Here is a 16,640-nt window from a genome sequence, read left to right as displayed (position 1 = left end):
CCCATACGCACACATCACCCAACTGCTCCTGTTTCTGTACTTGCATTATCATGAGCATTCTCTTTGCCTCAGCTGACAAAGTTAGAAATGTGAGTCATCCTTATCAGGCAAGGACTTAGGTACTTACACTCCCAGAAAAAATAGAGAATTCAGAAGGTATTATTTCACAGAAAGCCATCTCAGAATAAAATGGTGATTAGATTTGACTTCTGTTCCCGTACAGTGTTTCCCAAACTTTTGACATATGTGTACCCCTTCTATAATTTTCGTAACGCTGAGTACCCCTCGCACTCATGAGAATATAGAATTAGGCGCAACTAAGCACTATGCAGTGCATATCCCCACCAAACTCCGGTGCAACGCGTACCCCTACTAAACTTTTCCATACCCCTGGGGGTACGCGTACCACACTTATAGTGTAAGACATGCTTGTTTGGGTAGGTGTTTAAATTATGGCATCAGTATGTCACTAAAAATATGTTTTCAAATGACAAGGTCTCAGCCACTTGTCTGATTATACTACTTTACCCAAAAGGAATAAAATCAAAAGGTCACAAAAAATAGGGAAAATGTGGTCTCCTCTCAACCCACCTGTACAATAGGAGCACCTATGCCTCCATTGAGCCAAACCCAGTGAAGAGTAGGAATGACGCCATATCCCGAAACAGAACAGAAGATGATGGAACGCAGCCTCTGCCACTGCTGAGTGAGGTAACTGGGATGGATCTGCGCGAAGAACACTGCCAGGATCATAGCAAGCACTGTGATCAGGTACACCTGCCGCCAATACTGGAATGAAAGGCCATCAGGTTTTAGTTGTTATTGCCGAGGGAAGGAAAAAAGTAATTATGGCTTCTGCTCACACATTCCAAATTATTGGCTTGGTATTTGCATTTGAGAACAAGATTACCTTCCTTCCTTAAAAAAAATGCACGTTCCATTTATAGGTTTAAACAACTAAACAACTTTTAAACAACTTTTAGGTTTCTCAGGATGATAAACCAAATTTCAAGGTGAGTTGGTTAAGAGACCACATTTATTATAAAAAGCATTTTCTGAGTATCGATTACAGGGATGGGAACCTCTTTTGCCAATCGCCATTGGGCTATTTATAACATCATTTGAGGGCCATAGAAAATAAAAATTAGCCTGTTATATTTGGTCAAACGTTTAATTAACTCACCCCTAATGCCTTGGCGGGTCCAGACCAAATGATTTTGCAGGCCTTGTTCTGTACGGCCAGAGGGCCAAATGATCCCCACCTAGTATATGCTAGGGACAATTTATGTCCTGTAGAAACAAAGATGACTATGACACGGACTCACCCAGTGGGTGAGCTCATAGACTGCGGGAGGGGCAGACGTGTAAACAAATGATTACAATCTAGTGATGAGTCCTGTAACCGTGTTATCACCAGCATGCTGTGGAGCCACCAAGGAGGGAGTGATTAATGTTACCTGGAGTGGCCACAAATGCTTCACAGAGGAGGTGACATTGCAGCTGGGTCTTGTGGAATACAATGTGTGGGAAGAGGAGCCCTCAAGGAACAAAGAGGATATGCAGCCGTGTGCAGCAGGTGCATTTTGGGAAGGGAGGCTGAGCGGCAGGTAGATGTCAGACTGAGCATGTGGAGCTTTAGCATGTGGGCACATGTGGAGATTTAGCATGTAGGCTGAGTGGCAGGTGGAGGTCAGACTGAGCATGTGGAGCTTTAGCATGTAGCAGAGTTCTTGAAGAATGGGACGACGTGATTGTTTTTCAAACTGACTTATTAGAAAGAAAACTCTAACAGCCCATGTTGAAAGAATGAGGTGGCAGGAAGGGAGCTAGAAGATAGAATAACTGACTCAACAAGTGAATGAGGGCTTGAATTCTTGTTGAACAAGGAAGATGGCGGTGAGCAGCAGATTCAGGAGGCGTTTTTGAAATGATGTCTTACTGGCTGACTGGATGTGTGAGAGGGCAGCTCAGGATGGCTTGGCTGTTTCCAGTATGAAAGGCCACACACACCTTCTATCAATGGAGAAAATGAACAAAGATGATCCAAATGGTGTGTGTGTGTGTGTGTGTGTGTGTGTGTGTGTGTGTGTATTGGGGGGAAAAAACTCGGGGGGGGGGGGCATGAAACAATATTTACTGAAAAATATGTTAGTTTTGAAGGGCTTATAGAATATTTAGGTTTCTAAATGAGCAGTTGAAAACCTGGTCTTGAAGCTCACAAGTTAGCATCTCATAAGACAGAGTTCATAACCTGGACGCCTAGGACTCTGTGGGGCTGTTCACTTCCTTAAATCACATGTCAAATTATTTAGTTAGTTTGTGCCCAAATGTACATTCTCCTGGAGGGTCCAAAGTTTGCAATCTAGAGCAGCCTGCGCTCCCCAAAAGGGAATGAGCCACTACAGCAAGTGTGTATTCGGGAGGATTAGATACCAGAGGGAAGAAAACGTTCCCCTTAAATGATCATGGACTGTGTTAGCTTTAGTAGTTCTCCTTTCTCTTCAATCTATCCTGGACTTCTAGTTTTTTTCTGAAGAGATTTACAAAAAGTGTCTGACTAATCTCATTGATTATCTGATATGTTTACTAAAAGATAAGCAGAAAACTGGTTTCAGAGAAACAGAGAATAAGATAAGCAAAAGATCCAACACTACATGGCTGTCCTCACTAAGCTCCTAGTTAGCAGGTTCCCTCTCATTTTTCAAGGATATAAACAGTTTCATGCAAAATAAACAAGCTGTGAAGGATGAGCAGACATACTAGGTTGACTACTAAAGTAAAATCAATTTATAATAAGTTAATTGTTTATAAATCTATGTATATAATATCTATATAAAACTCTAATATGCAAATCGACTGAACAGTGGAACGACCTGTGGAACGACCAGTTGGTGGGGGGCAGGGCTGGTGAGTGCAGTGCCAGGACAGCCAAGGCAGGTGCCAGCAGACAGAGGGAGGTGACCTGCCAGCCAAGATGGGTGCCAGCGGGGGCCCCTTAATTGCCCTGCCCGCCAGTTGCCCCACAAATGGCCCTGATCACTGGCCAGGCCTAGGGAACTTACTCTATATATTGGAAACAGTCTGTAAGATTTAAAAATTAAAACCTGGCAAGACTACCATAACACTGAAAAAACAGGATGATGCAGCGATGACATGCATGGACTCTGGCTTGCACATTTTGTGATCAGCCTTGATTCTGACACTTATAACTGTGTGACAAAGCCAATTACTTAATTTCTCTCTGCTTCAGTTTTTCCACCAATAAGATGGGGAAAATGGTACTACTGCCTCAGAAGAATCATGTTATGTGCTATTTTTTATAATCAGGGCAAAAAAAAAATGTAGCTGCCTATATATAATAGCAAGAAGCTTTTAACCTGTATGAAAAGTATGGTCACTGGTGCATGCAACATCCTGGATTTCTAGAGGATGTCCAACTGCCTGTTTAGGTCCATAAACTGGCAGTCGGACATCCCCCGAAGGTCTCGGATTGCTAGAGGGTGCAGGCCAGGCTTTTAGTTTAATTACATGTTTATGTCCCAAACTAGGCTTAAAAAGCACACGGCTCATATGTAAATGGCTTCAATTCATATATACTTTTACATTCAAACCTATGATTTTTCTCTTTCCTAGTTTTACACTGCCACTATGTTGACAGTTTTCTGTTATTGTGTAGTGACAAAGGTCTACACAAAACTCTTCCATAAGTTAATTATGTACTTATTCAGAATTTCAAAGGAACAATGGCAAGAAAACTCCAAACCTAGAGGAAAAATAGAATAAAAAATGTTTTAAATTACTTACATTATTACAATAAAATGCATAAAATACTCCAGAGACATAGCAGCCCAGTATTCCAATAGAAATTCCTGCATAATCTAATGCCATCCATCTTCGACAGGTTTTTTCTGATCGATGGCAGGAAAAAAGATGATAGCCCACAGAGCAAAGCATACAGACCTATGAAGAATAGAACAAACAAAATGAAAATGAAACAAGAAGAAATAAATCAACATATGAACTATGTTCAGGGAAGTGGTAGGTCTAGCCCAGGCTTTCCAGTCAAACACATCTGAGCTTGGAGGTTAGCTGTGTCTGTCAGGCAAACTGTTATTTCTCTAAGCCTCAGTTTCCTCTTTGGTTAAATGGGGATAACTATATAACAAAAGAATTTCAAAACGATAGCTAATTTACAATATAAATATTTAAAATAAATAGTACGATAGTAGGAAAGTTACAAATGTTTTAAAAATATCCACTGAGGCTTATTTTGATCCATGAAGGACTTTCCTTTATAAACAGTATTTACTATTGATATATAAGTAATATATGTCCTTAAAAAGAGTCAAAGATCATAGAATTATATGCTGTAAAATAAATAAATAAATCCCTCCTGTTCAAATCTATTCCCAAAAGATAATCACTGATAACATATATGTCCTTTCAGATATTTTCAATGAATATATCAAAGACCTATAATATAGAAGACTGCACACACCCAAGGATTCTTTTTCCATTGATTTTTTTGAGAGTAGAAGAGAGGGAGAGAGAGAGAAACAGCGATCGATTGGTTGCCTCCCGCACATGCCCCAACTGGGCCAGGATTGAGCCTGCAACTGAGTATGTACCCTTGACTGGAATCAAACCTGCAACCCTCCAGTCTGCAGGCCCATGCTCTAGCCACTGAGCAACTGGCTAGGGCCATATATATACTTCTTTAGATTAATTAAATGGAATCACATTAAGCATTCTGATTTGCAATTTGCTTTTTTCATTTAAGATTTCTCACAGCTGTTTGAGATTTCATTGTATAGAGTTTACTTTTTCTTTCTTTCTTAAATATATTGTATTGATTTTTTTACAGAGAGGAAGGAAGAGGGATAGAGAGTTAGAAACATCGATCAGCTGCCTCCTGCACAACCCCTACTGGGAATGTGTCTGCAACCAAGGTACATGCCCTTGACCAGAATCGAACCTGGGACCCTTGAGTCTGCAGGCCGATGCTCTATCCACTGAGCCAAACCGGTTTTGGCTAGTTTACTTTTTTTTTTTTTTTTTTTAAATATATTTTATTGATTTTTTACAGAGAAGAGGAGAGGGATAGAGAGCTAGAAATGTCGATGAGAGAGAAACATCGACCAGCTGCCTCTTGCACACCCCCTACTGGGGATGTGCCCGCAACCAATGTACATGCCCTTGACCGGAATCGAACCTGGGACCTTTCAGTCCACAGACCGACGCTCTACCACTGAGCCAAACCGGTTTCGGCTAGAGTTTACTTTTAAGTTATAAATTAAACATGGCTTTGTTGTGTCCAAGAAAATATAATTATGACTTTTGTTTACTTTATATCGTTGCCAAATTGAGAGCAAAGTAGTCTGATTCATTGAGCTACTCTGAAAACGGATAAGGTTTCTATGGCTGAAGTCCCTGCAGACATGAAGTATCTGTGATGTGTCGCAAACTGGGGATACATGATGAAACCTATACTCTCAGATGGTGATGTAAGAAGTCCCAAGGGAAAAGCCAATGCAGAGCACAATGAGAAACAGAAGAGGAAGGGTCCTGGCTCCGCGGGTGTGTGTACGGGAGAGGTGGGAGTTATGGGAACACCTGAACTAAAGGTTACGAGGTTAATCTGGTATTCATTAAGGACAACAATAAAGATGTGCACATGCTTACTGGGAGGTCCTCAGGAAAAGCAGCACATTGAGAAACAGACCGTTAAGGAGTATCATGCAGCCTTCTTCATAACATGATTATGGTAAGCTGTACACATCAAGGAGTTTTAACTTCAGTATTATGGGCTAGGTGTGATAATACTGGAGATTTTAAATATTTTATTTTTTATTTTTTACAGAGAGGAAGAGAGAGGGATAGAGAGTAAGAAACATCGATGAGAGAGAAGCATCAATCAGCTGCCTCCTGCACACCCCCACTGGGGATGTGCCCTCAACCAATGTACATGCCCTTGACCGGAATCGAACCCGGGACCTTTCAGTCTGCAGGCCGATGCTCTATCCACTGAGCCAAACCGGTTTCGGCAGTACTGGAGATTTTAAGTGCAACCTTATGGACAGGCTGAGACAAGAGGCTACAAGAGTAGCCCTGGGGAGCAATGACAAGAGCCTAACTAGGCCAGTGACGGGGGTGGTGGAGTAAACAGGACAGATAAACAATATGAAGCAGGTCAAATGTTTAAACATTTGTGAGCAACTACTAAGGTTGCTTATAATTGTCATCTTGCTCTTCTATAATATGGTCATTAAACCTAATCAGTCCCCATGGCCTCAATATCAATATGCAAAACAATGTACCTAGCCACAACCTCTTCCCCCAGTCTAATGGCTTTGGCTATCAAACTACAAGTCAGTTTATTGATTCAATGAAACATAATTCCAAGAAGCTTGATGGTTTTGTCAGATCCTTGAGATTAAACACAGTATATCCAGAAAATATCAAGATGCATATTCTCATTGAAATGGAAAGATCTTAACTAACACCAAACCATGCAGAGATGATTATAGCTTGGAAGTAGGTAGACGGGTAGGTAGGCAGGTGACAGGTGTGAGGCAGCTGTGCACACACAAGTATCAGGAGGAATTTTAACCCAAATTTCACATGTGGTTACCTCTGGGGGTGGAATTTCAAGAGATTTTTACTTTCTTCCAGATACTTTATTATTTGCTTGAATTTCTCCATGAGCATATCTTATAGTGATAATAAAAACAACAATAAAGCTAATTTCTTTGTGAACAAGAAGAGAGGAAAGAGGAAAAAACTACAGTATCAAAAGGGAAAGTACAATATACAGTGTTCATGAGAAGCACTGAGTATTGAGAAAGTTAACCCATACTTCATATGTCCCGTTTTAAAAGGGATGTGTTACTGTTAGAGTTCCTTAGGAAACTGACAGAAAAGTTACCTGGGAAAAAGAGTACATTTCAGTTTTCTTCTGTGGAACATCTCATTTCACCAAGGCAAACAGATAATTAGGTTGTGACATCCTGCGTCTAAGCTCCTTGGCACAATAACCAAGTATCTCAGCATCTGACTCCTGCCTATCTCTCCAGCCCCATCTTTCTCTATTCTCCCCAGAGATGGCCCTAGCCAGTTGCTCAATGGTTAGAGCATGGGCCCACAGACTGAAGGGTTGCAGGTTTGATTCCAGTAAAGGGTACATACTTCAGTTGCAGGCTTAATCCCGGCCCAGCAAGATGACAACTATAAGCAACCATGAAGGCCAGCGCCTGCAAGTCCAGAAAGTGTTAAGCTGCCTCTTGCTTCTGGGCCTTTACAAAAATTATTTTTTCCTACTTAAATGCCCTGCCTCCCTCTCCCTTCTGCTCTCCTACCGGGAGTGACCCAACCTTCATGACAGGTTGGCTTTGTTTAGCACTGTATTCCCAATGCCTAGCTTAGTACCTGGATTTAGGGAGGAGGCATGTAAAAATATTTGTTGTACTGACTGTAAATGCACGGAATCCAAGGAGAGACGTTTTCAGATTCTACTCTTCCTCTAAGACAGAAAGACCTCTGGGGTAGTTGAGAGCCCCCGAAGTCACATTATTACTCAGAATGTACTCTATTAATCTGGTTGAGAGGAAAGCATTGAGTATATAAAATGGGTAAAATTGAAAAGAGGAAAAAAAAGTTATGGTTTAAATCTAAATCAACATAAATATGTACACAGATAATAATTTAATAAAAAAATAAATCAACATAAATACATCTATTTATGGTTTACCATGTTGCCTGCTGATTCTAAGAATTTGGGAAAATTGGTGAACAAATTATAAATGTAATTTCATAAATCCACATATTATAGAAAGCCAGAGACCCTCACGATCGAAACAATCGGACAGACAACCGAACAGACTGCATGGGGCAATCAGGCCAGCAGGGGAGTTAGTGAGGGACGAGCAAATGACTGAACAGCAGGCTGCATGGGGCGATCAGGTCAGAAGGGGGAGCAGTTGGGGGCGACTAGGCCAGGACGGGGAACAATTGGGGGCAATCAGGCCAGCAATCAGAGGTGTGTGGTTAGGAACCAGCGGTCCAGGATTGTGAGAGGGATGTCCGATTGCTGATTTAGGCCTGATCCCTGAGGAGTCCCGGATTGGTGAGGTGCAGGCTGGGCTGAGGAGACCCTCCCTGCACTGCATGAATTTTGTGTACCAGGCCTCTAGTATAAAAATAACAGAAATGATATTTTTAGGAAGGATGTACTCATTTGTCTTCAGCAAGTTTTACAGTGGGTAACAAAAAGTCATTGCATTGCCAGTTAGGAGAATAGGGTTTTACTGTAATGCTGAGTAATCCTTGGCAGATCACTGTAATATTTTGGGTGTTTTTTTACTGGCAGTTTTTTTGTTTTTGTTTTTTTAAACTATTTCATCTTTATAATTGTGCAATGCATTGTTTTCTTAGGCCAATATGAAAACAATATATTTTCCCTGGACCAACATCAGCTATATCTGGGTGGTGAAGGAATTAAAGGGCAGGCCCAAGGGTAGAGGGATTCTCAAAGTAGATAATATCCATATAACCAACAAGAAAATAAAAACCAGTTTTGCTTACTTATGATTATTAAGAGTGTTGGGAGCTAGCAGAGTTGAGGCAAGCAACTCAGTCTTAAGGAAATAGAATTAAGTTCCTTCTAGCAGAGGTTGTGTGGTGCCCTGAGGGCTTGGCCAGAAGATAAGATTAACCTGGGGTTTAGCATCTCCTGTCTTCCTGCCTCTTACCCTTCCTGATCCTCCCCCCTAGATAGCCCAGCCTTGGAATGTCACACCGCCTCTGGCAATTAGTCAATCCTGTGTTGCCATACCAAAGACCCCCCTGCATAAGCGGCCCTGCCCCCCTTTGTCTCTGCTGTATAAATACAGCCATTTCAGATAATAAAACTGAGGCTTGATCAGAACCTTGTCTTGCCTCCATTCTTTCCGCGTTCCTTGTTTGATTCATTCTCTTAGGTGGTTCCTGCGTGCCCCCGTTGTTGTCCCGCGGGACGGGACATAAGAGCACCTCACTCTATGTTAAGATATAGCTAAAAATGTATTAAAAAATTGATTCCTTTTAAAACAGCAGTGGATTCTAAGAGATATTTAGGCTTCAATCGGTACAAAAACTAAACCTGATGAAGAAAATATTTTAAAAAATACTTAAAAGGAAGAGTAATTTTCTAATAATAATAACAACAACACAAAAATACAGAGTATTCTTACCCTCAAAGAACTTCAAAATATTATTCCAGAAACTAGGATTCTAAAATAAAAATGGTGGGGTTGGGGGAGAAGAGATATTTTCTGATGGGTTTCTTAGTCATTTAAGTCTAAAGTTTTGACTTGAGTCAAATGATAATACATGATAAAGCAGATGCTTACAGATTCACCTTTCAAACCTCGTAGCCACAGGTAGACTGCAGGGAGTGGTGGCCTATGTTTGGAGAAAGTGGGATAACACCTTTTTCTTTTCATTTTTATGATCATCTGTACTTTCTGCATTTTTTTAAATTTAAAAATTATCAACAGGAATTTTGTCCACGTTTGTTTTCTTCTTTGGAATGATCTGTGTGCAAAACTATTAAGTATAACTGCTGAAGGCACTCTTATAGAGGTCTGAAGAAAAATGAAAGTGCTAAAGAACTAACAAATGCAAGAGGTAGAGAGGAGAGAAACTGAAGTAAGTATCTGAAACCAGGCAAGTATACAAGAACTAAAGGACATTAACATCAAAGCAACAGAAAAGATCAATACCAGCTAAATAAGACGTTAAAATTAAGATGGTATAGAAATAAGTACAAAAATCACAGATGTATAAGTTGGAAAAAGATGAGACATTTTCTCAAACAAGTGTTAAGCAGCCACTAGTATTCTACTTCAGTCAGAAAATATAGTACAATCAGAGTTTCCTATCATTGTATTAATCTTAAAGCAGAGATGTCTATAAAGGGAAAGAGAAAATGAAACAAAGAAATGTTCTCAATCTTTAAAACTTATTAGGTTTCTAATACACTCTAATAATAACATCCAAATACACTTTTATAAAACATACTTTTGGCGCTTATACTATGAAAGTGATTAAGCTATCCAATACGCAATTTGGGGGCTTTTAAAGCAAGTGGAGGTGAAGTAAGATCACCTGCCCAGACTTGTCTGACTAAAATTCTCTTTCCCACCAACAGTGTTTATGGAATAACTTACCTGGAAGCAGAAAAGACAAATAGAACAAATTACAAAATCTTCTCTGGATGCACTTGCTGAAGGTAACACAGATGTCATGTCATATATTCCCAGTGTGAAGAAGAGAAAGAAACCCAGCAAATGACTCCAAATGTTTACTGTCTCATTAGATAAAATAAACAAACTGAAAGACAAAACAAAACAAAGCCCATGAAGTTCAGAATCATAGTGGCTCACTCACTGTCAGCATTTTAAAGATTAGGAACAATTTTTCCTGGGTTACCTAACACCACTTTAAGCCCTTCACCCCATCTTTGCCTTTATAAATTTGATATATAATTTGGCTTAATTAATCTCTTAGTTTTTCCACAACCAATCCTAGGATCTTAGAGGTTTTTTGATGCTCACCTGTAGTATGATATTGATCATTTTGTTCCTTGTATTAGAGTTATTTATGTATAAATGCCATTTCAACCACCAGCCTATTAACTCCCTGATGGCTGGCACCATTCATCTGTATGACACCACTGTTCTAAGCACAGTGTCTTGCTCCAATTAGATGCTAAATGTCTACAGAAATAAATGTGCAGATTAAAACTGGATATTAGCTAGCATACTCTGATGTTCAATAACAGGTGTCTGAAAACCTAAGTATTAGGTTAGACACAACTTAAAATACCTTTTTAGTTCTTGTTAAGTGCAGAATTAAATGGGTTTGAGAGAAGCAGAATAAATAAAAAATGGATTCACTGGAAAGACCTATAAGACAGGCATGCTGGAACAACTTTTCAAAACCATTGTTTTGCAACCATGGTTTCCAGGTGGCACGTTCTTATTAGGAACAATAGGAGGTTACTATTGCTGACTGACTGGTTTGCAGCACAGGCTGGCGTACCAAGTCCAGGCCTACTGTCCCTTCACCCCCTCTGCCACAAATCAGCTCTGTGGTCATGAGAAAGTCACTTAACCTCTCTGGCTTGGGTATCTTCTAAGGGAGCTGGATTAGATGATGCTGCAAGTTCCTTCCGGCTCCTTCCTTAATCTTGTGAAGTGTTTCTCCTGCTGTGGACAGAACTCACCTGATTATTTATTGAAAGGTGACATCATGACTAAAAAAATTAAAATATTCTTGCATTTCTCTTGCAAAATAATCTTTCTAAAGTAAGCCTTTGGTTTAGTTTACCGATTCAGAATCCTTATTTGCAGCAGTCACCATGGTTTCCCATCTTTGCACAACAACAACAAAAAAAGAGCAGAGTTTCACACTGTCAAACGACCAAGGATAAAGTGAATCATGTATCATGAAGTTCATGTTTTATCAGTACAAGCATCAAGTATAAAGACTACTTACACTGTTGTGTGTGGAGGGGATAGGATGCAGGAATGTGAGGGGACACATCTAACTACAGGTCTGTTTTGACAATCAATGCTATGTTCTGCCTGCTGCTTCAGAACTTTTCATTTTGTGAAGCTCAGTCTAACTGGACTAACTGAACCGACAGATACAATCCTGGCATGTTCTTTCCAACTAACAGAGTCCTGGCAGAACAATTGTGACACAATGCCTCTCCTTATATCTAAGATCTATCCTGGCCGTGCTTGACAGCAACAAGAAGAGGGGCAAAGGCTGAAACCGGAAAAGGCCAAGCTGGTGGAAAAAGCACTTAGGAGAATATCCACAACAGACAACATACTCTTAATTTATGAGAAGTTAGGCCCAGACTGTTCAGTTTCAAAATCAATAATCAGCCTGGCCGGCATGGCTCAATAGTAGAGCGTTGACCTACGAACCAGAAAGACACAGTTCGATTCAGGGCACAAGCCTGGTTTGTGGGTCCCAGCCCCAGTAAGGGGTGTGCAAGAGGCATTCGATCAATGATTCTCTCTCACCATCAGTGTTTCTGTCTCTCCCTCTCCCTTTCCCTCTCAACAATCAATAAAAATATATTTTAAAAAAATCATCTCAATCATCAACATCTGGTTAGCTTTGATGACCATGATAATACCATTTGTTTGAGTGCGTAGGCCCTGTATAGGATTTCACATATACAGTCTCATTTAATCCTTACAGCTTGCTGAAGCAGCTACTATGATCACCCTCACTTTTACAAATGGGGAAAATAAGACTCAGAGAAGTTAACTTTTCCTCAAGGTCCCACAGTTGTTAAGTGGTAGATCTGGATACCCATGTTTTTTTTTTTTTGACTCAACAGCCCAAGATCCAAAGAATTAGATTACATTTCTCAATACATAAGATTTGGACTCTAATAATTAGATCACTGCTAGGTGGGTATAAAATATTTAAGGCAATTCACTACCTGCAGGGCTTAGCTCTGATTTCCTGTGTAATACCTTATACACAGGAGGAGGCACTGGAGAGAAAAAGATTACGTAGGATTCAACTTGTGAAGTCCTATGGGCCATCCATTAAAGCAAAAAAGGGACAGACGGTGATTGTTACCTTGTGACTGTGAGTCACAGAAACACTGTCGAGGCAGGCAAAGGAACTGGGGAAGGATCATGCTGAAAAGGTCAAGAACCAGACCTGTGGGTGCTGCTTGAGCAATTCAACAGCCCACTTTCCAGCACTGGGGTTTGTCTCTACAGTGACCTGGAGCCGGCCAACATCTGCACTGTAATTCTCTTAAAAGTGGGGTCCTGATTGAAGTGCACACAGTGAATTTCCACAGGAAGCTCTTGGAAGGCTTAGAACACTAATTTTTCAGTTGTGAGTGTGTGTGTTTTTTTTTTTTTTTAAGCCCAGGCTTTCCAGGGTGTTCGAGGCTTGGATGACGAAATTCGGAGTTGCTCCTACAGTTCTCTAGTGGAGGGCGGTGCCCGTTATAGTCTCTCCTTGCTTATAGAGTGCCTTTTCCTACACAGCGTTTTTCACAACGGTTATTATGTAATAGCGTCATTATCTCTCTCATGTGTGCCACCCAGGCTGGACTTTAGCAGCCCATGAGAACCGGGGCCTTGTCTGCTGCTCTCTGCACCACCTGGTGAAGGGCCTGTCACCTAGCAGGGGCTCCCAGGACCTGCTGGATGAATGAAGCAGGGCTTCCTCAACATGCGAACTTGTTTCCTAGGACACAGGCATTTGTCTGACCCCAAACACCTGCATTTCCATAGGGCTGCTCTAAAGATAAAGCTTAGATACACACAGGGGGCAAGCAGGGCTCAACCACCATCAGTGGGGTGAGTCCAACCTGTCACCCCCTCAGCACCAAAAGGAATGGAAGATGTGAAAGCCCTTTGTACACAGCAGAGCGCCAGAGCCAGTCATTAGGGTCCCAGTTACTATCCTTATTATTATTAATTACTCGGTGGGTCACACAGCGCGGAGGAGGGAAGGTAACAGGCAGGAGAGGTGGAGAGAGGAAAGGGAAGCACAGGGAGGGGAGCAGCGGGGAAGGCGGCAGGGAGAGCAGACACAAGCCGGGCGGTGGGCGGGGAGGAGGGGCTGCCGGGCGGCGCGCTGGGGGCGGCCGGACGGTACCTTTTGATGCACAGCCGGGAGGGCAGGTAGGCCCGGTAGCCGTCGGTGATGTACGGGTTGTCCTTGAGGGACACGGGGATCTGCTCGTAGGTGTAGAGGCGGATGCCGCGAGGCACCAGCACCGGCCAGTACTGGTAGCTGCCCAGCTCGATGTAATGCGCGCTCTTGAGCAGCTTCTGATGCATCCTCCCCGGCGGCCGCCGCTCCCCGCGGGGAGCCCGCCCGGCTCCGCTCCGCCTCCCCGGGGAGGGGGCTTCGCCGCCGCCGCAGCCCCCGCCCCGGAGCCCCCCGCGGACGCGCTGTGCGAGGTCCTCCGGCGCCCGCCGCTGCCCAGGCCCGGCTGCGAGCGCTCTGGCCGCGGCCGTCAGCGCACGGGGGGTCCGGCGGAGGCCCCGCCCCCGACGTCATCACGCCGCGGAGGCCCCGCCCCTCGCTGGGCCGGCCCGGCGTGCGCGGCGGTGGCTGTGTTGGGGCGGGATCCTTGAACTGCGCTGGTCACTGCCAGTGTCTCCCTTTTTAGGTAAGAAAAGCACAGAACTGCACAGGGGAATACAAGTGGTTTTTTTTTCTTCTTTCTTTTCTTTCTTTTTTTTTTGTTTGTAATTAGAAGCAACAGTTGTTAAATTTTGAAAAGTCAATGAGAAAACATTCGAAGACAAAAACTAAGTGTTCACCGGTTTCTCTATGTTTCCAAGGAATCTCACACACTTAATGGCAGAAGGGAACTTGGAGGTTTCTAAGGTTAGTCCTTTCATGGAGTTGCAATAGAGGAAACCTGATGGTCACAGAACATGTTCCAAAATCTGAGCATCCACCGAGCCATAAAGAAAACCCCAACACACTCAAAACATACTAAAACCATTCAGAGCGTGTCCTTCAACCTAACAGAATGAAACCAGAAATAATCAAGACAACTAAATATCCGGGGGCAACCCAAGCCTCTGGCTGGCTCCTGGTTGTGGCTGCACCATCTTTGTTGGGGTTTATTTATCTTCTATAGTTGAAACTTTGTAGCCTTGAGCAGAGAGGCCAGGGCCAGCCAGGGCGGGCAGGAAGCTTGGCTTCCTCCATCGCTGGGGACAATCCAAGCCTCCTGCTTGCTCCAGCTCTGTGGCCGCTGCCATATTTGTTGAGTTAATTTGAATACTCGCTCCTGATTGGCTGGTGGGCGTGGCTTGTGAGCGTAGTGGAGGTGTGGTCAATTTTCACGTTTCTCTTTTATTAGATAGGATAGTAAAGTTTGTAAGGTGGTGTGGTTTAATGATTAAGTTCTGAACTTTTAAGCCATACTACCAGGGTTTGAATTGTTTTATTTTATTGATTTTTTACAGAGAGGAAGAGAGAGGGATAGAGAGTTAGAAACATCGATCAGCTGCCTCCTTCACACCCCCTCTGGAGATGTGCCCGCAATCAAGGTACAATACATGCCCTTGACCGGAATTGAACCTGAGATTTTTCAGTCTGCAGGCCGATACTCTATCCACTGAGCCAAACTGGTTTTGGCTGTGTTTGTATTCTTGTTCAACCATTTACTAGCTATGTGTCCTTGTGCAAGTACTTAATGTCATCGTGTATCAGTTTTTACATTAATAAAATATGGATACTTTGTGTTGTGAGGATTAAATGAGTGAATATATGTAATACTCTAAACTTATAGGGGTGTTGAACTCAATCAGAGAAGGGGCCAAAATCTAAAATCCAGCCTAAATCGTGGGCCGAATGGTTTACTGAACAGTCATAAACTGTCATTGTGATGGAAACGCAGCGGAGTGCAGTGATGACAGCACGGTGCGGGCCACATTGCAAGGCCTGGCAGGACGGATTTGGCCCGCGGGCCTTGTGTTTGACACATGTGAGTCTAAAGCAAGCATGTCAGACTCAAAGACTAAGATGGGCCAAATAAACAAGGTTTAAGTTTATGTGAGTCGCAAAAAAACAAAATTTCAATTTTCATAGAAACGTAGGTTTATTTCAGTAGAGACATGCTGAATACAAAGAGCTGAAATAAATGAATAATCATCAGCATAAGACAATAGAATATTTTAATAAAAATTAATATTTTTTCTTGAATATTAACTTACCAGACACTGAATAACTGCACAAATTAAAATCGTAACGCAAATAAACCTACTTTTCTTGTTCTCTGAAAGTGAAATATTTTTCTGTTGTGCACACCAAACAAGTTAGTACAAGACTAATGACTTGGCAATCGGCTGCTAAAATATTTGCTGCTAGTATTAGTAGAGAGAAATGGTGCACCTGCATGTAAGGTGTGTAAGGGAAATGAATGCAACACGATTATAGTAATCAGTCATCAGTGAACATTGTAGTTCATTATTAATAACTAGAGCCTCAGTACACAAAACTTGTGCATGGTGGGGGGATGTCCCTCAGCCCAGCCTGCACCCTCTCCAATCTGGGACCCCTCGGGGGGTGTCTGACTGCCAGTTTAGGCTCAGCCCCTGTGGGATAGGGCCTAAACTAGCAGTCAGACATCCCTCTCAAAATCCAGGACCACTGGCTCCTAAACACTCACCTGTCTGCCTGCTTAATACCCCCATCTACCCTCCCTTGGTGTCCTAGTCACCCCCAATGGCTCTCTCCTGCCGGCCTGGTCACCCTCAACAACCCTCACCTGTAGGTCTGATCACCCCCAACAGCCCTCCCCTGCAGGCCTGGTAACCCCCAACTGCCCTCCTCTGCTGCCTGATCTCGTCCCCAACTGCCCTCTCCTGCCAGCCTGATCTCGCCCCCAACTGCCTTCCCCTTCCAGCCTGATTGCCCCTAACCCCCTGTCAGCCTGATCTTGCCCCTAACTGCCTGTGCCTCGGCCCCCACCACCATGGCTTTGTCTGGAAGGAAGTCGGATCTCTAGAAGATGGCCAGTTGACCTGGTCTAATTAGCATATTACCCTTTTATTAGTATAGATTATGTATAACAGGATATTGTAAAAATT

General features: G+C 42.7%; 1 protein-coding gene across 4 annotated transcripts in view; it reads right to left on the bottom strand.

Moving 5' to 3' along the window:
• Positions 1 to 14,066, bottom strand: part of PAQR3 (progestin and adipoQ receptor family member 3) — a 29,591-nt gene extending 15,525 nt beyond the window's left edge. For 2 of the 4 annotated variants that reach the window (XM_036412731.2, XM_036412722.2), the window contains exons 1-4: positions 13,684 to 14,055; positions 10,206 to 10,368; positions 3,805 to 3,960; positions 592 to 789 (exon numbers count right to left, since the gene is read on the bottom strand). In XM_036412731.2, the coding sequence (XP_036268624.1) occupies positions 592 to 789; positions 3,805 to 3,960; positions 10,206 to 10,368; positions 13,684 to 13,868 (702 nt within the window). In that variant the 5' untranslated portion in view covers positions 13,869 to 14,055. Of the gene's footprint in view, positions 1 to 591; positions 790 to 3,804; positions 3,961 to 10,205; positions 10,369 to 13,683 lie in introns of all 4 variants that reach the window. The other 2 variants (XM_036412706.2, XM_036412740.2) reach the window with 2 other exon arrangements.
• Between the last annotated feature and the right edge of the window lie 2,574 nt (positions 14,067 to 16,640).

Source organism: Pipistrellus kuhlii, unplaced genomic scaffold (assembly GCF_014108245.1).
Source record: "Pipistrellus kuhlii isolate mPipKuh1 unplaced genomic scaffold, mPipKuh1.p scaffold_m20_p_1, whole genome shotgun sequence".
NCBI classification, from domain to species: domain Eukaryota; kingdom Metazoa; phylum Chordata; class Mammalia; order Chiroptera; family Vespertilionidae; genus Pipistrellus; species Pipistrellus kuhlii.
The sequence above is the reverse complement of the archived record's forward strand: the minus strand, read 5'-3'. Positions and strand labels throughout refer to the sequence as shown.